At 36.5% G+C, this 25810-nt stretch overlaps 1 protein-coding gene across 5 annotated transcripts in view; it reads left to right on the forward strand.

Annotated features, from left to right (window-relative positions):
• The window catches only part of KHDRBS3 (KH RNA binding domain containing, signal transduction associated 3), a 198097-nt gene that overhangs the window by 88104 nt on the left and 84183 nt on the right, over positions 1-25810 (forward strand). For all 5 annotated transcript variants that reach the window (XM_030795399.1, XM_030795394.1, XM_030795395.1 and 2 more), the window contains 2 exons: positions 1808-1954; positions 10959-11098. In XM_030795399.1, the coding sequence (XP_030651259.1) occupies positions 1808-1954; positions 10959-11098 (287 nt within the window). The remainder of the gene's footprint in view (positions 1-1807; positions 1955-10958; positions 11099-25810) is intronic.

Raw genomic sequence — 25810 nt, forward strand, 5'->3', positions numbered from 1 at the left:
AATGAACAGTTATAATCTTTCATTAACATCATTATTTTGGTACTCTATTAGAAAAGGAAAAGTGTTTGTTTCAATAATTTGTGCTTTCAGGGATGAATTGCTGTACATAGAATCCAATTTTTAAAACTTGAGCAATGAGAGAGATTCAGATCAGATAGTTGAAATGTTCTGATTAGAACAATGAAGAGTTGGCATATGATAATGTTTTTTATAGTCAAAACAAATTTCAAAGGAAATTTATAGAATATTATGGCAGCTTATATTTACATGTATTCCCTTATATTTTTTCCTCTCATTCAGTTTCTGGCCTACTTCTATTAATGTGATAGAAGCTAGCATGTATTGGTGCCTATTATATGTTAGGCAGTGTACTAGGTAGTATATACACTGTCTCCTTTCACCAGCATTTATATAAAGCTGTCCCTTGTATTCTCAGTAGTTCTGCATTAATACACATTTGCTACCAATGAACAGATTTTGCAAATTAAGTATTGGATTACATACAGTCTGTCTAAACTCACATGGCTAGTGACTGGCATAGCTGAGATGAAATTATAGCTGACTAAATCCCATGCCCATTTCCTGCTCTGTGTATTAGTCTTTCTTTTCTTCGTAAGAGTTCAAATTAGTCAAGTAACAGAAGTTGAATCCTTCAAGGGTGAAGTTAAGGGTTATGTGCCTCTTGCATTTATTTCATCATTGGCCTCTTGCTTAATTGTGAAGTTAAAAGGTGGTATTGCCAGGAATTCCTGGGGTTCTCTTGGTTATGGGATAGCCTTTTTGAGAGACTAGGAAGATTTCTTATCTTTTGGAAATTAGTCTCAGATTCCTGTTAATCTTAATCTGTCTGATACTAACATTGGAAACAAAGACTAATGGAAGACCTGGATTCCGAAATCAGGACCTAAAATTGAAGGTTAGTTAGGAAAAGGCAGTGGAGCAAAATCAGTAGTTCCTTAACAATCTGTTTTTCCTCCTCCTAGTTTTCCTCCTGCATTTCATTATGGAAACAAACAAAGATTAAAAACCTTTGTCATAATTATGTAAAATAATGTAATAAAGTCTTTCATTTTGTTTTATTCACTGTTTTATTCTCAGATAGAATATAGTGCTTGGTATGCGGAAATGTTTTTTGAATGAATATGTGAACGAGCAAATTGACATAGCAATGAATGAATGTTTAATCATTCATTCAACGAATCTTTGTTGAACATCTGTATACCAAGCACTTTTCTAGACATGGAAAATGCATCACTAAGCAAAGCAGTCACAGTGTCTGCTCCATGGTAATCACTTTTTACTAAGGAAAGATAGAAAAATAGACATGTTTTTTAAAATAAGGTATTTCAGATAGTGATAAGTGCCTTGTACCAGCATCACAGAGACACACACATAGCCAGTTTAGAAGTGAGCACATGAGCTCAGCCAGGTTGAGAGGCACAAAGGAAGCACGGGGAGTGGCTGCTGAGGGTTGAGCAAAGGAGACTGGAGAAGGTGAAGACACCCTAGCAGCGGAAGTGAGCAGATGATGGGGCTCCTACAAGTCAGCGTCTGGAGTGGGACATTATTCCAGCAGCAGTAGGAAGCCTTTGAGTGTGTGTAAAAGCCTGGGAACATCAGGATCACATTTATAGCTTAAACCTTCTTTTTTAGAGTGGTGTCTACTGTTGCATGAATTTTCTGTGACAACCGCATGCCAAATGGATTGTTTTTATTTTGTGGGGGGTTAGTTTTTATTTATTTATTTATTTTTCATTTCTTATAATGACGTGTTTTTTAAATGTGATTTCTTTTTTCTTTTTTCCAGGAAGAAGAGTTGAGGAAAAGTGGAGAAGCGAAGTACTTGCATCTCAATGATGATCTCCATGTTCTCATTGAAGTGTTTGCCCCACCTGCAGAAGCTTATGCCAGAATGGGACATGCTTTGGAAGAAATCAAAAAGTTCCTCATCCCTGTTAGTACAATTTTTCTTGATAGTTAACTTGTACTTTAAAGTCTTTGCTTTAATCCTTGATAATTCTCGTCTGTAACTGTTACTTGCATAGCTCCTTTTCTGCTGAAAAGCTGTATGGACATCACCTCAAGTAGACCTTACAGTGTCCCTGTGAATTACTGGGCATTATTCCTTCTGTATATATGAGGTATTAGAATTTCAGGAAGATTCAATAATATGGCCAAGATTACATGGCTGAAAAACTTGCATAGCACAATCACTAGTTCAGGTTTTGAAACACTTTTCCTATGATTTTATATGACTATACAATTTTTTTGTTCTCCAACACAAAACCATTAGTGCCTTCTGTGTGCCATGCACTGTGCTTGGTGTTGGCATGCAGACCTGAATAAAAGCAGTCCCTGCCCTCATTTAGTATAATATAGTATGTACTTTAGAGGAAAAGAGAAACATCAACAGATGATTTCAGTACAACATGATAAATATAACAGACATAACCATAATGGGCACAGAGGGGCTGGGCTATTTAGTTAGCTTCTGCCAAGTATTTTGGATGTTTTGTTAAAAACTGACTGTCTGTTTTAACCCTTTCAGACACCTTGACGTTGCTAAGGATGTGACAATTTAAAGGGAATACATTTCTACCTCTGTTACAAAAGTTGATTTAAGTCTTTTGTGTGATTTGTATGCTCTTGATAAAAGGACTTTTTATGTCATTTGCATGCTCTTGATAAAAAGAATCGTAAAGCATTAGCACTTTGGCTCTGCAGACAATTTATTTTAGAGAAGCTGACACATCCGCCAAGTAGTTCTCTGGATAAGACTGTCTTTGGTCATTCCAGGCTAGTTTGGTGGATTGACGTACATACTACAGCACATGTACTGTGATTATATTATCTGTGAGGAAAACAATTATTATATTTATAGGGAAAGGATATTTAAATCACTTTTGCCTTTAAAAAGCCAGGACATAGAATTGCATTAAGTATGTAATAACCTGGGAACTGAAATGGCTAGTATTTTCTTTAGTTCCCATGAGCAAATATAACAATCTATTTCTTCATTTAGTTTAAAAACAATTTCTAAGAGTTTACTGTGTGGTAGGCAGATGCGAACTAATAAAATACATGATCCCTCATGGAGTTTAATGGCAAAGTCAGATATGAGTCAGTTTTTCATATAAATGACTACAAAATTGAAACTATGGCAAGACCACAGCTAAGGAGAGGAGTACATTTTGGTGATCATGCAGTGTGGACCAGGCAGTGCGGATCTAGCCAGGTGAGACAGATTCCCTTTTCTAAAGATGGCTGCAGTAGCACCATTTTATCCCATGACCCTTAAAGTCCTTCCCCAGAGGTAGACTCTAATTTACCTCACACTGAAATCTGGACTGGCCAAAAGAGTCTTTGCCTAATGAAGGTCACCAAGATTTTCTACCGTTTTCTTTTAAAAATTTTTCAGTATTCTTTCACTTAAAATACATTTTGAGTTAATTTGTATATTTGAGGTTAGGCTCTAAATTTATTTTTTTCTAGATGGATATCCAGTTGTCCTAGCACCATATGTTGAAAAGACAATCATTTCCTCATTCAGTACCTTAGTACCATTGTTGAAAATTTACTAAACATAAATGTAAAGGTTTATTTCTGCATTCTCAAATTCTTTTTCATTGATTTATATGCCTACTGTTAATGCCAGTAGCATGCTCTTAATTACTTTAGCCTTAAGTAAATCTAGAAATCTAGGTTGTATAAATTGTCCAACTTTGTTCTCTTTCAAACGTTTTTTGGCTTTTCTGGCTTCTTAGCATTTTCATATATGTTTTAGGATCAGCTTCTTAATTTCTATTTTAAAAAAAGCTGGCTAGGATTTGATAGATATTATATTGAATCTATAGATCAGTTTGGGGATAATTTTCATCTTAAAAATTTTGAGTTTTCTAATCCAGGAACATGAAATGTTTCTTCACTTTTAAAAAAGTTATTTTAAAATTTTTCTCAACAGTATTTTATAGTGTTCAGGGTGTCAGCCTTTTCCTTTCCTTTTGCAAAATTGATTTGTAAATATTGTATACTTTTTGTTACTATTGTGAGTGCAATTTTTAAAATTTCATTTTCAGATGGTTACTAGTGTATAGAAATACAGTTGAGTTTTGTATGTTGATTTTGTATCTTGTGATCTTGCCAAACATGTTTATTAGTTCCAGTGTGGTGTTTTTTAATAGAATCATTACAATGATTAAGTGGAATCCTAATTAGTGGAATACAGGAGCATGTCATCTGTGGATAAAGACAACTAGTTCCTTTCCAATATGGATGCCTTTAATTTTTTTAATGTAATGTTGTTATTCTATTCTATTCCATTCCACTCCATTCTGTTCCTTATTACGCTGACTAGAACCATCAATGTAGTGTTGTTTCTAAAATCAGGGGGGAAAGCATTCAGTCTTTCACCATTGGCTATAGGTTTTTTTTTATTGCTACCCTTTGTCATGTTGAAGAAGTTCTCTTATATTTCTAATTGGTGAGTTTTTATCATGAATAAATGTATAAACATGGCTATTGAATTTTGCAAATCTTTTTCCTCCTGAGATTGTGTGGTTTTATTCTCCTTTATTTTGTGAATAATAGTGTATTACATTAGTTGATTTAAGATGTGAAGCCACATTTGCATTCCGAGGATAATTCCCACTTGGTCATGGCATGTAGTCTTCTTCTTTTTTTTTTTTTTTTCCTGAGACAGAGTCTCGCTCTGTCGCCCAGGCTGCAGTGCAGTGGCGCGGTCTCGGCTCACTGCAAGCTCCGCCTTCGGGGTTCACGCCATTCTCCTGCCTCAGCCTCCTGCATGTAGTCTTCTTTATGTGTTGCTAGATATGGTTTACTAGTAGTTTGTTAAGGATTTTTACATCTGTAATTATGAGGGATATTGGTTTGTCGCACAGTATTTTTCTGGAGTCTTATATTAACTTACACTATATTGGGTGCCCTTCATTTGTTTCTGTGGATAGAGTTGCCATATGGTATTATTTCTTTTCAGCCTGAAGGTTTTTCTTTAGACTTTCCTGTAACCTAGGTCTGCTAGCAAAAAGTCTTTTGTTTTTCTGGGAATGTCTTTATTTTACCTACATCCTAAAAAATAGGTTATATAATTATTGATTGATAGTTTTTGTTTTTTGTTTCTCCAGCACTTTGAATATGCTACTCTGCTACCTTCTGACCTCTGTTGTTTTTTATGAGAAGAGTCATTAATCATTTTGCTGTTCTCCTGTGTATAATCTGTTGTTTTTCTCTTGCTGCTGTCAAGATTTTTCTGTCAAGATTTTTTCTGCCTCTGGTTGTCAGCAATTTGGGTGTGATGTACATGTTTATCCTATTGTTGGCTAAGCTTTGTGCATCTATAGGTTTATGTTTTTCATTAAATGTGGAAAGTTTTCAGCTATTTAAACTTTTTCTGCCTTTCTACCCCCCACCACACCCCCTAATTCCAGTTACGTGTATGTTGATACACATGCTGGTGTCTCATGGATTTCTTACATTCAGGATTTTTCATCCTTTTTTCTCCATGTACCTCAGACTGGATAATTTTAATGGACTAGTCTTCAAGTTAACTAATTCTTCTGCCAGCTCGTAGCTGTTATTGAACTCCTCTAGTGAATTTTTCATTGTCGGTAATACGCTTTTTAAATATTCTTTTGTTGCAATTCCAACATCTGGGCCGTCTCCAAGACAGTTTCTTTGTACTGCTTTTCTCCCCCTGAGTATGGGTCACGTTTTCCTGTTTCTTTGCATGTTTCTTAATTTTTTGTTGAAAAGTCTGTATTTTCGATAACATAGCAAACCTGTAATCTGATTTATTTTCTTACCAGAGGGGTTTTTGTTGCTGAGGTCTTCTTTTTTTGTCTTCTATTTCTTTCATAATTTAGTTGGAATAAATTTGCAGCCTGTCTTCCTCATAGTTACAGCTAATAATATCTCTGTTAATGTGTTTTTTTCTTGCTTTTATTTTTAAACCTGGCCTGCTAGGGATGTTGTCTGTGTCAGCACTGCTTAGTGGACAGCCAAAGGGAGCTCGTGTTCAGACAGCTGCGTTAGTGAGGTTTGCATCCTCTGATGATGGAACTGTGTGTGTACATAGGGGAGTGGATCCAAGAAGACTCTCGTCATGTCCACCCTGGCTTTTCTGTTGCTCTGGGATTCCTCCTGTCTCCGCTGCATATATGTGCACTCACCTTCAGGAAAGGTTGTATGGAGAGCTTTGCCTCACTCTCTTCTTGCTGTCCGTGCATATAGCCTTCCATCCGGCCAGAGGTGTGTGGCGAGCTTTTCAAGACTGTCTCATTTCCTGAATATCTGTCCAATTTCTGGCTAGCCTGATGGTCAGTTTCTTGACGCCACCCAAGATGGCAATACTAGGTGCATCCTTAGGCAAGCAGGCCAGACTCTCATATTTCTTACCTGAAATGCAGCACTTTTTAATGAATAAATATATTTTGTTTATTGTGTACCATTAGTCAGTTTTCAGACTCCTAAAATGGTTACTTTGAACCATTTCGTCAGTTTTTATTTTGCTTTTATGGGGGAGGCTTTGCTGAGCTCCTCCCTTAGCTGTACCAGAAGTCGCATGTCCTATTAGTACCTTTTAACTTATGTGATTTTGGATCTTGTTCTTATCAGCATATGCAGTTTATTTCATTCTTTTTGACGTCTGCATAATATTTTATTATATGCATGTTCCAGAGTTTAATTGGCCCTCAAATAATGAACATTGAGGTTACTTCTTATAGATCACAATACAAACAGTGATCCTAGGATTAACCTTGGACATAACTGTTGGCATATTTTGGCAAATATATCTGAAGAGTAAATTCCTAACAGAGAGCCCACTGAATTTTTATGAGTTACTTTTAATGATTTCATTTAAAAACTTTTTCTCCATTCTTCAGGCTAACATACATTTGAATAGATTCTAAGCTCACTGGATAGTCAAGCCCTGCTTACACATATTTAATCAAAATTTTAATGGCTTTTCTGCTCTTTACAATTCATGATGGTGTTAATGTTGTAATAGTTTCACTTTTCAGATGGGGAGTTAAAATGATAATTTAAAATGCAAAATTATGGAAATAAGTTAGTCTGTAAGCTACTATGAGTGATTTGCATTCTCTACTAATTTAAAAGCATTTTTCAAAGACCAAGAAAATACTAACTATAATGGTTATATCAACAGTGTCCATTTGACACCAGGAGAAACAGTCACCTAGAATTTTAAAAAATTGTCTACAATTGCATAGCTGTTAAGTTCAGTTGGTTAAATTTAGTCTTAGCTTCAGATGTGATTGACTCAGATTCCATATTTCTTTCCCTACTACACTATTGTTAAATGTAGTTTTTCAAAGATGATATCTTAAATGGACGTTATAGTTTTTGTGATACTGTTATAATCACCTAACCTTACTTAGAACAATACTTTTTAATTTTTTAATTTGTTTTTGAATAGGACCTTGACTGTGTTCTTTTTGCATGAATCTATTTTTAACTTCATACAATTTAGTATTACACCTCCTAACGCTTTTCAGCAGGTCAAATATTTACCATTTATATAGCACATTATATTTAGGGCTTTACAAATCACTTATTTAGAATGTGTTTTACAAATTATGTATTAATCTTCACACATTTTCAGTAAAATGTCTGGGAACCTACTAGTAGGCTTATTGTAGAGAGGTTGAAATAATAATGGAAAGAATCAGATGCTTCCCCTGAGATCACAATACCTGAAATAAGTCAGGGAAATAATTTATATTTACAATAAAATATTGACTCCATTCTTAATTTTTCTTATCAGTCACAGTTACTTGTATTGGTCATTATTTGCCTTCTCTTCTTCCTGCTTTGCAAGTGTTAGCTGATTATGATTTTAACTTTCTTTTTGATTGGTGTTTATATTTTTTTTAATTCCAGAATGCCTTCTACTACAAGTTTCAAGTCATTTTTTGCATTCTGCTTTTGAAAACAGGTAGTATTTTTTAAAATAAATATCCTGAATTTCTTTCAGGTTTTTAATTCTAAATAATAAATAATTCAGGAATCTGTCTCCTCTAAATCTTCTGTTTACACTCAAATATGCTCATGTTTCTTCTGTCTCAAAATCCTCTGCTCCTCCCTGCAAACTATGATCCTTTCTGTCTCGTTTTCATTGTGGCCCTACAGCTGGAAGAAGCTGCCTGCCTTTACTTTCTGTGGCTTACTGCTATTTATTATTTATTCCACTGAAATGGATTCCATCTCCACCTTTCACCCAAACTACTATTTCTGACAGTAGTGGCTTTACTGTTAATGAATCCCATAGAATTAGGACTTGCTGCTTTGACAGAATGTAAATACAACACTGACTTCCTATGGCTTTTATAATGTAATATCCTCTTATCCTTCTCAGTTTCTTGCCACACCTTTTCAGTATCTCTGTGAAGATTCACTCCTTATGTTTTCATCTAAGACAAGCTTGTTCAACCCATGTGCCACATGCGGCCCAGGAAGGCTTTGAATGCGGCCCAACACAAATTCATAAACTCTCTTAAAACATTGAAACATTGAGATTTTTTTTTTTTTGGTAGTTCACCAAATATCATTAGTGTTAGTGTATTTTATGTGTGGCCCAAGGCAATTCTTCCAGTGTGGACCAGTGAAGCCAAAAAATTGGACCCCCCGATCTAAGAGTTGTATAGTTTTAGTTATTTACAGTTAGGTCTCTTGATTGATTTTGTTCTAATTTGTGTGTGTAACATGAAGTATGTGGGGCTCCCACTTTATTTTTATTTGTTTATTTGTTTATATTTACATGGCTTTCTAGTTATTGCAGTACCAGCTTTAGAAGAAACTACTTAAAAAAGCGGTTGACTGTAACTTATATCTGAGCTCTTACTTCTATTTCACTGATCTTTTTTAAATTTATTTTTTATTATACTTTTAAGTTCTGGGTTACATGTGCAGAACGTGCAGTTTTGTTACATAGGTATATACGTGCCCTGGTGGTTTGCTGCACCCATCAACCCGTCACCTACATTAATTATTTCTCCTAATGTTATCCCTCCCCTAGCCCCCTACCCCTCGACAGGCCCCAGTATGTGATGTTCCCCTCCCTGTGTCCATGTGTTCCCATTGTCCAACTCCCACTTATGAGTGAGAACATGCGGTATTTGGTTTTCTGATCTTGTCATAGTTTGCTGAGAATGATGGTTCCCAGCTTCATCCATGTCCCTACAAAGGACATGAACTCGTCCTTTTTTATGGCTGCATAGTATTCCATGGTATATATGTGCCACATTTTCTTTTTTTTTCTTTTTTTTTTTTTTTTTGAGACGGAATCTTGCTCTGTCGCCCAGGCTGGAGTGCAGTGGTGTAACCTCGGCTCACTGCAAGCTTAACCTCCTGGGTTCATGCCATTCTCCTGTCTCAGCCTCCTGAGTAGCTGGGACTACAGGCACTCGCCACCACGCCCGGCTAATTTTTTTTTTGTATTTTTAGTAGAGATGAGGTTTCACCATGTTAGCCAGCAAGGTCTCAATCTCCTGACCTTGTGATCTGCCCATCTTGGCCTCCCAAAGTGCTGGGATTACAGGTGTGAGCCACTGTGCCCGGTCTGTGCCACATTTCCTTAATCCAGTCTATCATTGATGGACATTTGGGTTGGTTCCAAGTCTTTGCTATTGTGAATAGTGCCCCAATAAACATACATGTGCATGTGTCTATCGTAGAATGATTTATAATCCTCTGGGTATATGCCCAGTAATGGGATTGCTGGGTCAAATGGTATTTCTAGTTCTAGATCCTTGAGGAAATGCCACACTGTCTTCCACGTAGTTGAACTAATTTAAACTCTCACCATAATTTAAACTTACACCAATAGTATAAAAGTGTCCCTATTTCTCCACATCCTCTCCAGCACCTGTTGTTTCCTGACTTTTTAATGATCACCATTCTAACTGGCGTGAGATGGTATCTCATTGTGGTTTTGATTGCATTTCTCTAATGGCCAGTATGATGAGCATTTTTTCATATGTCTGTTGACTGCATAAATGTCTTCTTTTGAGAAGTGTCTGTTCATATCCTTTGCCCATTTTTTGATGGGGTTGTTTGCTTTTTTCTTGTAAATTTGTTTAAGTTCTTTGTAGATTCTGGATATTACCCTTTAGTTCTCATCCTGAGGCAGCACTTCTTGTAATGAACTTACTATTTCCTTTTTGATCCTTTAGACCTGAACTTTCCCTTTTTTGTAAAATAGATTACACTTACATTTACCCGTGTCTTAGTTGATGATTGTTGAATGGAGTTCAGGGTGCTAAGGAAGCAGGAGAAATCAAGGATGACCCCTAGAGTTTCTTAGTTGAATATTTTGGTAATAATGTAAGATGAAAGGAGAAGAGCAAATTTTCAGGAATAAGATTATGTGTTCAATTCTGAAAATGTTGAATTTCACAACCTGTATAATTTTCTATTGGAAATGTACAAAAAGCCTGTGTCCCTGTGGTTCTTAACTACATGAAGGCTATCCTGTTGTGTATATATATATATCCTTCCTCTTTGCTAGAGTGAAGTCCTTGGGTGCTGGGCTATGGCTTAATTCCTCTTTGTTTCTCTGTTACTTGGTTAATTATAGGTAATCAATACCTGCTAGTTGAATTGAGTTGTAAATAACAACACCCATATATCAGTTTTATGGTGTTTTAATTTTATTATAAATGTCTCACTTGCAAAGTATGCCCAGAGAAAGGTTAGTGGCTGATTATAGAAAATTTTAGCTTGAGGAAAAAAATGCTGTAGTTTTTTTTCTTCCTTTTTTACAAAAATTTATTATCACATTTTTATTTTAGCAAATTTGTATTTTGTTTTGTAAATTCAACTGTTTTCCTAACCCTTTTTTCTATTAAGAATTACTTTTTGTTCTAAATATTTTTGTATTTCTAATATGAAGTGAATTTTGCCATCTTCTCTCTTTTGTGTAGGATTATAATGATGAGATCAGGCAAGCACAGCTCCAGGAATTAACATATTTGAATGGTGGTTCAGAAAATGCAGATGTTCCAGTGGTTCGAGGGAAACCCACCTTGCGTACAAGAGGTGTACCAGCCCCCGCAATAACCAGGTAGGTGTAATTATTTTTTTAGGTTAACATACCGTGGCAGCTGTTTAATATTTCCTTTATTAGTAGCCAAAACCAGTTCTATCTAAACAAAACTTGTATTCATGTGGGCATGGTGGCACATGCCTGTAGTCCCAGCTACTCGGGAATCTGAGGCCAGGCGTTTGAGGCCATGGTATGCTGCGATAGTGCCTGTGAGTAGCTGCTGTACTCCAACGTGGGCAACGTAGTGAGACCCCATCACTTTAAAAATCATAATCATAACTTTTTTAAGCCTATGGTCAAACAATGCGATGTCATATTAAGGGGATTTACTTGGGAGTGAGATGTTCCTGGGCTTAAATATAACCTGTGACACTTATTAGCTGATGATTCTAGGTGAATATTATTATTCGCTGTAATATTAATTCTTTAATTTTTTAAAATGAGACTTGTTTTTTATGTAAGTAATCGCATTGATACAAAGATTGGGCTTGCAGTCACTTGTGTTTTGCCATTGAGTAAACCATCAGGCTAATTCATTGCCACATCACCAATCCTAAGCACAGTGTCAGACGCCAAGTCACTGTCCACATGCTTGTTGTCATTTTATTCACTGTAAATGCTCTGTGGTATCTGTAAATTCCTGAGCTCGTCTAGACACACACATTTTTTATTTCTGTCCTTGGATTGATGATTAATGTTACTGGGAGAAATGTTTTAAAGAAATCATAAATCTGATATGACTGTCTCAAATTTATTTGAGAATTATTTTTTATTTTTCAATCTTTGAAGTCAGTGGAAAGAAGTAATGCAAATTTTTCAATTAAACTAATGACTATGGATAAATTTGTATTTTAGATAGAATTTTGCATGAAATAATTTAAACTAGCATTCTTGTATATCTCTAAGTTTATTTGGGAGAATAAAAAGTCACTTCCTCAATTATGCATTGCTGATTAGAGCAATGTCAGAGCAGTTATGCAAGAAACATAGATATGAGTATGATACCTTTGGATTTTCTCTATTAATAAAAAGAGCTAATAGTAATAGGGTTGCTATTGATGATTTTATGAGATAATTTATGTAGGTACTCAGTAAATGGTAAATCTCTTTCATTTCTGTTTTTTCTACCATTACATTTACTTGAAATCTTAAGAACTTACTTACCTGCTTTATTATTTTCATGTGGCTGCTGTGACGAATTACCACAGGTTTTTTTTGGCTGAAAATGATAGAAATGTATTCTCTGATCATTATGGAAGCCAGATGCCAAAATCACTATCACTAGGCCAAAGTCAAGGCGTTGGCAAGGTCGTCCTCCCTCTGGAGGCTCTAGGGGAGATTCCTTTCCTCGTCTCTTCCAGTTTCTGATGACTACAACATTCCTTGATTTATAGGCATGTCACTTTAACCTCTCCATCCTCACACTGCCTTCTCCTCTGGTATCTATTATCTTCTACCTCCCTTTTACAAGGAGACATGTGATTATATTTAGGGTACACCAGGATAATCCAGAGTGATCTTTCCATCTCAAGATCTAAATCACATCTGTAAAATTTCTTTTTCTAGATAAGGTAATGTAACTAGATAAGGTAACCTTATCTAGAAATTTCTTTTTCTAGATAAAGTTCCTGGGATTAGGACAGCATAATTTTGAGTGGCCTACTAGTCTAGTTAGTTTTATCTTTGTTGCGATAGGAGCTTGTACATTTACAAGCCAAATATAACAATATATTTTATTTTATTTTGTTTATTTATTTATTTTTTGAGATGGAGTGTTGCCCTGTCACCCGGGCTGGAGTGCAGTAGCACGATCTTGGCTTACTGCAACCTCCACCTCCGGGTTCAAATAATTCTCCTGCCTCAGCCTCCCAAGTAGCTGAGATTACAGGCGCCTGCCACCACACCAGGTTAATTTTTTTGTGTGTGTTTTTAATAGAGGCGGGGTTTCACCATGTTGGCCAGGCTGGTCTCTAACTCCTGACTTCGTGATCTGCCTGCCTTGGACTCCCAAAGTGCTGGGATTATAGGCGTGAGCCACCATGCCCGGCCAACAAATATGTTTTAAAAAGTCTTCTGAAAGTCTCCAAACTTATCCCTGCATTACCAGTTTATGTTTGTTTGTTTATTTGTAAATGCAGGTAAATAGTGCATGTCCATTCATAAGTGGTCAGGTGCATTATTGATGCCATTGCAGATAGCAAACCTCCCAATCAAGAAATTATCTCCTACCCCTTTGAAATAATAGACTCAAACATCTGTCCTCAAATCTCACCCAAAAAATGAACAGAAAATACATGTGGGTAAGTAAAAAGAGAAACAGGCGAGGCACAGTGGCTCATGCCTGTAATCCCAGTGCTTTGGGAAGCCAAGGCAAGAGGATTGCTTGAGGACAGGAGTTTGAGACCAGCCTGGGCAACATAGCCAGACCCCATCTCTACAAAAATAAAAATAAACTAACAAGAGAAACATAAGTTTCCCACACATGACATTTATATGTCAGCATTCTAATCTTCTTAGTGAAATATAGATAAAAAGATACCTCTGTGTATGTGTGTGTATATATATATATATATACACATACACACTTTATTTTTAGTGATATATATATATATATATATATATCTTACCATGAACACTATATGTAGTATTCATAATAAGAAATTATTTACCTGGTATATTAGTTTCCTGTGGCTGCTGTATATAACTTTATACAAGTAAGAGTAGTACACAGAAAAGTGCATGTTACAACATTTATTTTATATGTATACATATCTTTATATATGTGTGTATGTAATAAAATTAACCCAGTGATATTTCACTTAAGATTAAATTACTCTTACGTATACCTTTTCGCAGAATACCAGCACAGAATGAATATCCCCTCCAGAATAGAGTGTGGAGAATCAAGCACACCCACTGCTGTTGTTTAGGGGATACTGTGTTCCTTACACTAGATCTGCCATTTTTACTGAATATAATTTATAATGCAGTTGTCAGTTTCTAAATTAAGTTGTTGAAAATGTTATGAACAGACGAGGAAGACAGAAGTAGTTTTTTTGTTTATTTTGAATACAGTACCTGGACAGATACCTCCATCTGCACAGATGAAAACCCATCCCTCGTGATTACAGCATATGCATTGCTTGTCATTTAAAGCTGTTTTAATGTCTTGATGGTTAATATTCTGTGATAGCATTATTTTTAAGTTCAAATTTTAGACCCTGGTTTCAGTTTGTGGTGGAGTAATGGTTGGTTCAGTGCCAGAGTTAAATGCCTTTATTTGCGTACTTATGGTCACCACCTGTGTACTTGAAATCATAAGCAGCTCATATGCTAGGCACCAGCAGGGCACTGAACACACAGCCCACTTTCTTTCCTCCATATGATTATGGTCTTCCTTGGTCCCAAATCCTTTAAACACCTTGTTTCTACAGTACAATGTTTATATTCATAAGGCAGGGATTCAAAGCCTTCTCAGTACGTGTTTTCTCAAATTCTTTGTAGTTTGGTCTTTCTGATTATTTTGCTGTATTTCCTGTGCATTTAACCAGCTCTAGGGTAGAAGCTTTGTTTCATAAAGTTGGTGCTTGTATTCTTCTATATCTTTGCTCACTTGTTTCTTCTGTCTCACCTTTTCAAAATCGTTATTACCTTCAAGTCTAAATTGAAACTCATTTTAACAAACACTTATATTGCAGCTACTATTGATTGAGTACTTTTCTAAGGACTTTACAGATATTAACTAAGTTATGCCTCATCATAGTCCGATGAGGTGGGCACTGTTTTGTTAACATCGCCATTTTTTAAATGAGGACAGTGAGACAGGGAGATAAATTCTTTGCCCAAAGCCATGCAGCTAGTGGTTGGTAGAGCCAGGTGGAATCCAGGCAGTCTGCTTTCATAATCCAAACCTCTCCTCTCTGGTCCTTCCCTTGTGTTTTGATCCAGAATAAGTAATAAGTTTTTTTTTTCCCCATTCCCTTACTGTAGTTCTCCCAGATAATTTTCATTCTAGCACTTTTACTGTGCTTTCATTATGGCGCATGATCGCACTTTTAATACAAGATGAAAAGACTAAAATAGTCATGCACTGCAAAATGACATTTTTGGTCAAGGACGGACTGAATATATAACAGTGGTCCCATAAGATTATAATAGAAGTGAAAAGTCCCCATTGCCTAGTGACGATGATGATCTTGATGATCTTGACCCTGTGTAGTCCTAGGCTATAGGCTAATATGCGTTTGTATCTTAATTGCATACGAAAAGAGCTTAAAAAATAATTTTAAAAAGTTAACCAAAGAATACTGATAGAATAAAGATATGAAGAAAATATTTTTGTACAGATTCCCAGTGTTTGTGTTTTAAGCCAAGTGTTGCTAGAAAAGAGTCAAAAAGTTAAAAAAAAAGTTAAAAGTTGACAAATTTTAAGAAATTACATAAGCTAAGGGTAATTTATTGAAGAAAGGAAAATATTTTCAAAATAAATTTAGTGTAGTCCAAGTTTATTATAAAGTCTACAGTAGTGTCCTAGGCCTTCACATTCACTTGTCACTCACTCACTCACTCACCCAGAACAAATTCCAGTCTTGCAAGTTCCACTCATGGTAAGTGCCCTATCTAGGTGTACCATTCTCCATTTTTTATATTGTCATGTCTGCATCTTTTATTGTGTCTCCACTGTACCTTTTCTGTGTTTAGATATGTGTAGATACACAAACACCTATCATTGTGTTATAGTCACATACAGTATTCAGTACAATAACATGCTGAACAAGTCTGTAGCCAAGGAGCAGTAGGCCGTATCATATAGCCTAGGCGTGTGGTAGGTTATGCCACCTAGGTTTGTGTAAGTACACTCTCTGATGTTTGTACAATGACGAAATCACCTAAGGAGCTGTTCCTTAGAAGGTGTCCTCATAGCTAAGCGACTGTTTTTATTTACTCCCTTTTTTTTTTTTTTTTTTTTTCATGAAATCACATGTGGTAACTAATGATAGGTGGTAACTAATGCCAAGCTAATATAGTCCACAGAGTAAAACTAAGGTAAAACTAAATTGATGAGCAAATTAGGATAGAAAATTGCAAAAACTCAAGGATGAGGTCAGTATACAAAAACATACGTATTACAACATTCCGTAGTGTTGGCAGAATTGGTCTTGAAATTATACTTTGAGTTGCCTTGTGGCTAAAGATGAGGGAAATATGGCTACAGAATTCAGTGTCTAAATGTCCAAAACCAGTCACAATACATAAAAAGAAAAACATACTTGTTGGAGCCTAAGAATTTCTACTTAAGACTTTTGAGAAAAATCTCCAATGAATAGCCATGAATTGGCCTTCATATAATGTGATAATATCTTCAATGGCATTCCTGTTTGCCATATTCAGTTCCTTAGTAAGTCATTTTTATTTTGCCTTTAAAATAAACCTCAAGTCATTTTTTCTTTAATCATCTCTGCCATCCTTCCCAGTCTAATCCACACTCTTCCACTGTCAGTCACAATGACTTTTTCAAATTAAATGTGATCTTATATTTTCCATACTTAAAATCCTTCAGTGGCTCCTTTCCAATTAGAAGAGAATCCACACTTCTTCATATGCACTTACATGATCCAGCACTTGGCACTCTCCTCCCCTTTCTGACTCTATCTTACTCCACTTTTCCATTGTCTTAACTCCAGCCTTGCTGGTCTCCTTTCTGTTGCTCCATGAATAGCCCAAGCTCATTTCTTTCCCAGATACTTTACATTTACTCTCCCTCTCCTTGGAGGCTTTGTCTCCAGGTGTCTGGCCGCCTCCCTCTCAGCATCGCGTCCTCAGCATACACGGGCACCTGGTCAGAGAAGGCCTTGCCGAGCACCCAGTGTGAAGGGGCCTTCCTCTCAGCCAGAAGCTGGCTCAGAACACCCTGTCCTGGTGGCGTAGTATCATTGGTCAAGCCGATTTACCTTATTTATTCACTTTGTCATTAGTTATTCCTTATGGGTAATGCAAATCCATAAAGACCCATGTGTCCCTAGTACCTTGCATATGGTAATTGCTCAGTAAACAATAATGTGAATAAAGTGCTATAGCACATTCTTTAGCCTCTTTCTGATCAAGTGTTGACCACTGGAAATATTCTTTCGCTAATGCTGATCTTATTTGCCACAGGACTGGGTATGTCAAGGTACTGGTTTTGTCTGACGCAACAGTTGTGAGCCCTCTAGGATGCTGCCTTCTGTTCCTCTCCTAACACTCGGTGGCTTCTGTGCTGCTTTTTCATTGGCCTTTGCTGTGGCTCTTCTGGCCCTTTCTTCCACATAGGAGCAGTCCTACCTCCCCACATTCGATACCAGAAGCAGCAAAAAGAAACATGAACAAAGGAGATTATGCCCTCTTTCTAAGTAATAAGTGCGTGTTCACAGATATTGGTGCTTAATGTAGTGGTTTGTTTTAAGTGAGAACATTAGGCTAACCCAGTCACCCAGGGTTGTTTATCAGTTTTCATCGAATTGGGGAAATTTTCAGCTACTGTTTCTTCAGATATTTTACTTGCCCCTTTCCCTGTTTCCACACTATGGGAACTGTCAGTTTAAGATAATCCTTTATAGTTTCTTTTCAGTATTAGATCGTATGTTACTGATTTTTATGATGTCACATCTTCTGTGACACTGGTATTTTACCAGCTGCTGTAATAAACAATAAACATTATCTGAAAATAATTGTGGATCAGGAAATGAGAGTGACAGTGTCCCATCTGATCCCATGGTTTGAGAAGTTACATAGCACCCAATATGCGTAATAATTGCTGCTCTTTAATAATGAAATAAAATATTTCCTTTCAGTTATACATATTATAAAATAATATGTATTATTTTTCAAACAGCTGCAATGTTGTTGAGAAATAAATATGTAAGTTGTTTGGTACTCACAATTTAATTACCAAATTTGTCCCTTATTGGTTTGTCCCTTATTGGTTTTTCAATATCATGAAAAAATTACTGAAACACTAAGGACATTGTGAACTGAGAAATTTGAGGAACGTGTCTTTATGATATTGTCCTACAGGCTGAGTCTCTGCTCATTTTTCGTTATTTTTTGTCTGTTTTCCAGACCGGTCTATATCTTGACCTAGCCTCAAAGTTCACCGCTCCTTCCTTTGTATTTTGAAGCCAATCCAATGATATTTTCATTTCAGATCCTTTATATTTTCAGATAGAAAATTTTCATTTGATTTTTAATAGTTTTTTATTTGTCTGCCGAGATTTTCTATCTTTTTGTTCATTACCAGGATATTTTCTTTTGTAATCACACCCAGGTTTGGCTGCTGGCTGCTCACTGCTCAAAAGCCAAACACAAGAGGCAAACACAGGAGGTGAGGGTAGATGGGAAGAAAAGCAGGTTTAATTAGAGAGCCAAGGAATTGAGAAGGTGACGAACTAGCGTTCTAAATGTTAAAATTTACCCTAGGCTTTTTAAAGGGAAACCTGGTGTGGGAGACACGTGGGAGTGCTGCAGAGTGCAGGGGCTGCAAGTCTTGTTCCAGTGGCTGTCGTGGATAATCGCCTACCGGGAGGCCTGGCTGGTGTCACCTTGACTTCAGACCAGTGGCGGCGGACTAATTGTTCGTGATTCCCGCTAAGTGGAACGATTCCGCAGGAGCTTCTTGCCTGGTTTAAGATTAGCCTCTGGAATTTCTTAAGCAAGAAATTTGATAAGCATGCATTGTCGGAGGGGAGTTTCTTTAGAGGGAAAGAATGAAGAGGTGAGAGGGGAGGGAAAGAAGAAGAAGTGGGTGATTTTTAAAACTGAGATCCCTGGTTATACTTTTACACATTATAAATTTTTGAGAGTTTTGTTTAATTCCTTGTCTGCTAATTAATCTGGTTATGTTGGAGTAAATATTGTGCTTTGAAAACTCTGGAATTTGCTATATTCCTCCAAACAGTGTTGCTTTTATTTTATTTTTTTAGACTGTTTAAGCAGATAGCTTAATTGAACTCCAACTGCAGACTGTATCTCTTGGTGAGAAGCTAAAATCTCAGATGAGCTTCTTCATCCTTTTCAGGGATACTTGCAGTCTGCCCTGTGCATTTGTGGTTCAGTTGTCACTGGAGAGTTGGTGAGAGTTCATACACAGAATCTGTGGCTCCCTATCTCTGGCTCTGTTCCTTCTACAGTTCCTTCCTCACTTTCCAGCAGCTGTGGTTGCTGGAAACTTTGGCCTGTGATTCTGCAAGCGCAAAGACTCAGCCTTCCATTGGGAGTCTTAGCTGCTCAGCATGCCCCCTGCAGCCTGTCCTCATTGGAAACACCATAAGAAGTCACCCCATTCAGTTACCTTTCTTCAAGCGTCATAACCCTTTGGAATCTACCTAGTCATTACCCAGTAACTTCAAGTAATTGCTTTTTGTATTTTATCCAAAGTTTAGTTTTTTGCCCAAGGTTTGATTTGGTTGGAGCTTATGTTGTTATACCAGAAGTAGAACTTTGTGTGTTTTGAGAAAACACATGTGCCAGAAATTTCATATGTGTGGTTCTTTAATGACTCACAACAGCCATGTATAAGCTAAATATTATTATCTTTATTTTATACATGATGAAAGTAGACTATAAATATAGAGTTATACATCTTCTTCAAGTGTTAGGCAGTTAGTTGTGAGTGGAGTCAGGATTAATACCTAACTCCCTCAACTGAGTTGTTGCTGTCCTCGGTTTCCTCTGTAGTTTTATATTTGAAAAATAATACTCCCAATGTTTGCTGAATATACTAAATTTCTTATTAGCAGGCATTCTCTCTGAATATAAATGTAACGTTAAAGCGAAGTTCTTCACCTTAGAGGAGGAACTTACTTGATTTTTTAATGTTGAAATGTTATAAGAAGCCAAAGCCGAAGTATTATAATAATATCTTCATAATTCAATCAAACACAGTACATTCAAGCCTCCCAGGAATGTAAAACTAGAAACAGTAAAGGATGAAATAAATCAGTTAATGAAAGAAATGCCGAGATAGAGAGGAATTAACAATGAAACCTTCATTATTAAAAGTTTTATTTTGGCTGGGCACCATGACTCAGACCTGTAATCCCAGCAGTTGTGGAGGCCAAGGTGGGAAGATCACTTGGGCCCATGAGTTTGTGACCAGCATGGGCTATATAGTGAGACTTTATCTTTACAAAAAAAAAATTAAAAATTAAAAATCAGCTGAGAGTGGTGGCACATGCCTATAGTCACAGCTACTCAGGAGGCTGAGGTGGGAGGATCGCTTGAGCCCAGGAAGCAGACGTTGCAGTGAGCCGAGATAGTTATAAAAACAAAAAGTTCTGTTTGAATATTCAAACCTAGTAGTACATCATCAATTGTACTTAATCCAGACGTGCGTATTACAAAGCCAGTGCTTTGGCTGGTAGAGCAATAAACAGTTAATAGAAGAAACAGTCATATTTGCTTCTGCTAAATAAAACAGCACAGATCCTTTAATGGACCCCAAGTGGTGGCAGACTTCATTGACTGCATAATTACTCCTGAACACCTCTGAATTAACTGCCTGCATATTACCGCCCTTGGACACATCTATAGCAGCTGAATGGAGTTGGAGTTGACCACTTGTCAGGATGATGAGGAACTGTGTTAACTGCTGTGCCAAAGAGCTTTTAAGCTATTCCCTTATGATCATTAATAGCACTGTTAACAATGGTTTGGGTCAGAAAACTCTGGGTGCAACTCAGTAAAACTTCATCCTAAATACAGAGAATAAAGACGTTCTCAGATGTGGAAAACACGTCAATTCACACTTGTGTAAGCACTTCCTGAAGGCCCCAGAAGAGAGATTGCATCAGACATTTTCATTAGTATATTTCCCCTATGTTTAATTATTGAAATGTACTATTTCCAAAAGTATGGAATAACTCCAGTTTGGGTACTATACATCTTTTCTGAGCATCTGGCACCCCGTGCTATACTTTGCTGTTACTAGGACCATATGGCAATGCAATTACTAAGTGTGTTAATCTCCAGACTAGCTTGGGCTCATAGTAGAGAGGGAATGTGCCTTTTGCCCTTTGTATTGTTGGGTCCAAGCATGATGTTGAAATTCAGTGTGTGCTCAATAAATATTCACTGAAATAGTAAGTGGAGATCAGGTTTTTAAAAATCGAAGAAATCCGTAACTGCTTCTATGTCAGGATTACATTTACCACCACCCCAACACCGCAGATTATATGTTCCATGTGGCCTTCCCATTACCCAAAAGACTAAGAGCAAAGTACTATGAATTTAGCCTTGGGCCAAATACATGTTTAACGGTTTAATTTGCATGCCTATTGCCTGCTAGAATTAAAAAATTTCTTTTTTTGCCCCTGAAGGGTAGCACATAGAAAAGAAAGCTTTAGAATCAGACCTAAATTCAAACATCATTACCACTACTACTTAAGGGGCACAGGAAAGCTCCTTCTCTACACTTTAGTCAGATGGGGGCGGCACTGCCAATATTACAGGTTTCCCCTCAGGAGTCAAAGCATGCCCTGTGTAACGTGGTTACTGCCTTACTTGCCACACACAGAGCCCCAAACAAAAGCTGCTTCCCGTCTTCCATTTCCCTCACCCAACTTTAATTTAAAGAATATTAAAATACTTTAATTCCTTATGCTGTCTCCATTCTGGATATTATATATTTTCTTTAAAATTTTCAAAGCCTAAAACCATAACACCATTATACTGTTAAAAACTATAAGCATGATTGCTGCTAAAATTGAATTTATTCTAAAAAATAGGGTAACTCACTGGTTTTCAATATAGAGCTTTTTCAAAAAATAACTAATCAAGAACCTCGCTTTCAGAGATGCTTATTCATGTACCCTCCTTTCCCCTAAATTCCAGTAAATGAGTGAAAAAAATGTTTTAAAATCTATAAACGTACTGGAAATTATTAAATTACTAAATGTAAGACATTTCTGGAAGAGAAAAAGTGATGGGACTAAAATGACAAGAAACATCGGAGAAGAATGCATTATAAAAGGCTGCCAGGGAGTTAAGAGTGTTTATAAAGAAGCCCAAAAGAAACTCTGAGCTAAGAGAATAAACATGGAGAAAAGAATTAAAATGACAAGTAAACAAATATACGTAGCTGTCAAGTCCAAATATAAAGATTCTGAAGAACTAGTGGAATTAATAAACATGTGCTCTCTGAAACAATCAATGGAAACCTGTTTCTTAAAATAATTTAAGAGGTTAAAGAAGACTGACTGGTCATCTGAATTTGTAGGAATTCTCTTTTCCAGCACATTTGCTGACGAGCTTTTGAATGATCATTTTCCTGTGCTCTGCTCTTGCCTCCCCCTGTAACTGGTGCCTACATTTTATAGTCAGATTTGTCTACAAAGCAGCCTTTCATTATCAGTTTATATTGAAGGACCATGTTAAAATCTGGGCTTAGATTTTTTTAACTTCACATTTTTTTAATTTTGTGTTTTTATTCGTTTGTTTAAACAATGGTGTCTTCTAAATTTTATGAGACAATTGAGTTTTACTGTTTGGAAAACTAAACCAATCACCATTAGGAGCCCTGTAGTTTAAAAAAAAGCAATAATGCCTCAACCATTTTTATTCATAGTTGGTTTCATTTAAAAAAATAGAATATTTTAGGAAGAAGTTTTCTGAAATTCATAAATTATTTCATCTTTTGAAATATAATGCAGTACTTAAGAAATACCAAACCTGTATGTAATTCCGATGTGCACTGAAATGAAGATTTAGAATCATTAACTCTAGGCATTGAGATAGAGAAATGCACATTTCAGGATTCAAAATACATAGAAAAACTAGTGTTAAATTGACTGTTATAAAATTACTGGGCAAATTGGCAAGATAATTATAGAATTATCATTAAGGAAAAACTTTAGGTAAGGACCAGATAAGAGGTTTTAAATTAAGTAGCAACATCAAATTCACCAGGAGTTTTTCTAAGTTTGGATTGTCTTAAGATACAAACTAACTTGAGAGTCAGTAATTTGAAATTATAACAAAAAGTGAACACTTACAGGAAAGTTATACTTTCCTTCTTTGTAATTTCCTGGAAAGAAAAGATATATATGTATATTTAACCTACTGTAGAACGTGTGAATCTACTTAGAAGGTGAGCCGCATGGTGTCTGGGCGACACTCCCGTCTTGGTTACTGTTACATTCCCACTGCCCACAACAGGGCCTGCTGCACAGCAGCCACCCAAGGCAGGTTCTGTGGTGGAGATGAAGGAGTGAATGCTCTCTAGGAGGCCTTGCTCAGTGCAGAGTGCCAGGCTGCAAAGACCTTGTTTCCTGTTCCCCCTCGCCCAGCCTGGCCCCATCTGTCTTTTTACTCCTAATACCAAGCCCAATTCCATACAATTTTTTAAGAAGAAAGAAAAAAAAAAAAAAAAGAAAACCTCTCTGCCTCTTACTTTATTAAAAAAGATAGTTTTTGTCTATAATCTTTAATTATCTGTGATTCTTATAAGGCAGCCTTACGGGGCAATTCTGTATCTGTTGATTATGAATTTATATCTATATATATGTAGACTAGAAGGCAGAATGCACTTATTTTGGCAAAACTTTCTTTTATGCATACACATTTTAGGAATTTAATATTGTGTTATTTTGATAATATAAAAAATAAATGTCCTTAACTCCACTGCCATTTGGAATGTTTAAAGCCTTCCATTAAAAAAAAAAAAAATCTTTATTTTTAGAGGCATAAACACCAAAGTGTTACATACTGAATAGAAATGTTACAAGATATTATCTTTAAAATTGATTAAGAATATTATAGATGCTAAAGATTATCTTCATAACTGAAAATGATATACTTTCCTTCTATAGTATATGAAGTTATGAGAAATTTTATTAGGAAAACTGAATAGTTAATATTAGGGCCATAAATGTTTTACCAGAGTATGGTATGATTTATATTAATGTACCAATCAATATTAAAAAGTCCGTTTTTATTAAGGAAAGGGTAGATATAGGAAAATGGTAATATATTTCCTAACTGGATAAAATTATGGAAATTTTAAATAAAAGAATACTCCATTGGGATGTTATTTAAATTGCTTGTTTCTCTAACGGGTTTACCTGCTCAGGCCATTCTCCCATCCAAACAGTCACCCTCTTCTCCTTCCTTCCAACTCTGTGCCTGCTGCGTAGTCTGTGCATTTAATCCCAACTAGGCTTGTTACCTGGCATGAGTGCCCCACATCTCAGGCAGAAAACTGGACGACTTACCATGGAAATGAGTTTCTGTGCTTTTTCTTGCTGTAAGGTCCACCAAATTCCTTCTACTGAAATCAGCCTTCAGTGTTCAATTACTTTTCATTAAAGCACTATCTGATGGTGTGTTAATGAGCAACCACACTGGAGCTGATGAAGGGGAGACAAAAAGCGGAAAATCTTTGGTTTCTTTTAAAATCACTTTCATAGGCTTTGAGAAGACAATAGCAAAGGCAAATAGTGTTACAAATTGGGTAACTTCTGACAAGAACTTGTAGTTGAAATGCTAGCCAGGGAAGAACAGACAAGAAATGCAACTAGGCACAGATTCTGTCAGTTACAGCTCGGCCAGCACTTTTACATGTCCCGTGCAACATAAAGCTGGAGAAATGTTCTGAGCCTGCTGTAGACATCAATGCCAACGGGAGGAAGGTTGACACCTGGGTTGCCAACTTATTTTTTCCTAAAGTTTAAACAAGATCCACTAATGAGCTAAGACAGTTTAGGGCAGAAGGAATCCAGTATGTTCATGTACTGTGGCTCTCTCTTCCCCACCACACTTTGGTTTTTCAGAACTTTTAATAGTTTTATTCAATACCTCTTTGAAAATCATCTGTTTCTGAAGCTAGGTCATTAGTATCACAGATTTTCCTTAAATCCCTTTTGTGATAAGAATTGAAGTTACTTTACCCCAGTAAGTCTAGAGTTTAAGAGGGGAAAATCAGAGACAAACAACTATTACAGAGTGGTATAAATAGAGGAAAAGAGACATGAAGAAAAGAATGCCATGAAAATACAAATGAGGATGCAAGTAATTCCGCAGGGGGAGAGCGGATATGAACAAACAGAAAAAATCAGATGGAATAGTGCTGGTGGGAACTCATCCCAGTTAAGGGTGCAAAGGCTTGGAGGCAGAAAAGAAGCAGGATGTTTGAGGCTGGGGATTAGAGTGGGGGAACTCTGGCACTGGGGAAGCCAGAGTTTCCAGAGTCACCCCTGACTCTTACTCACTTTGTGGCCTTGGGGAGCTTGGGGATACTTCTCTCTAAGCCATAGTTCTCTCTTCAATAAAATGGAGATAGAAAGAAAAGCACACACTTCCAAATCCTACTTAATTTTAAAAATTTCCTTTTCAAGGAATCAAACTGTGCTGTGATTCCTTTTTTGATGACTCAAAATAATTCGACACTAAAAACTGAATTCCTGCAGCACAGATATTTGATCAGTCCCTCGACAGAGGACCGTAGGCAAATTACTTCTCTGTCTTAAACTTATCTATTATCAAATGGATCATTGTTTCCAGAGACGAAGGAATTTTTTTGCGCATAGTTCCAAAAGGCAATAGAGCTGATAGTTAGAAATGACACAGAAAGATTTTTGTTTTTAAATGAAGGAAAAAAGTAAAAGCATGCTAAAAATCAGAATTGGAAGACAGTGGATGATACAGGCTTCAAAATAAATAAGGAGCTCTCTGTTATCAGAGACTTCGCTGGGTACAAAG

The sequence above is a fragment of the Nomascus leucogenys genome, chromosome 16, assembly GCF_006542625.1.
Source record: "Nomascus leucogenys isolate Asia chromosome 16, Asia_NLE_v1, whole genome shotgun sequence".
Lineage (NCBI taxonomy): Eukaryota > Metazoa > Chordata > Mammalia > Primates > Hylobatidae > Nomascus > Nomascus leucogenys.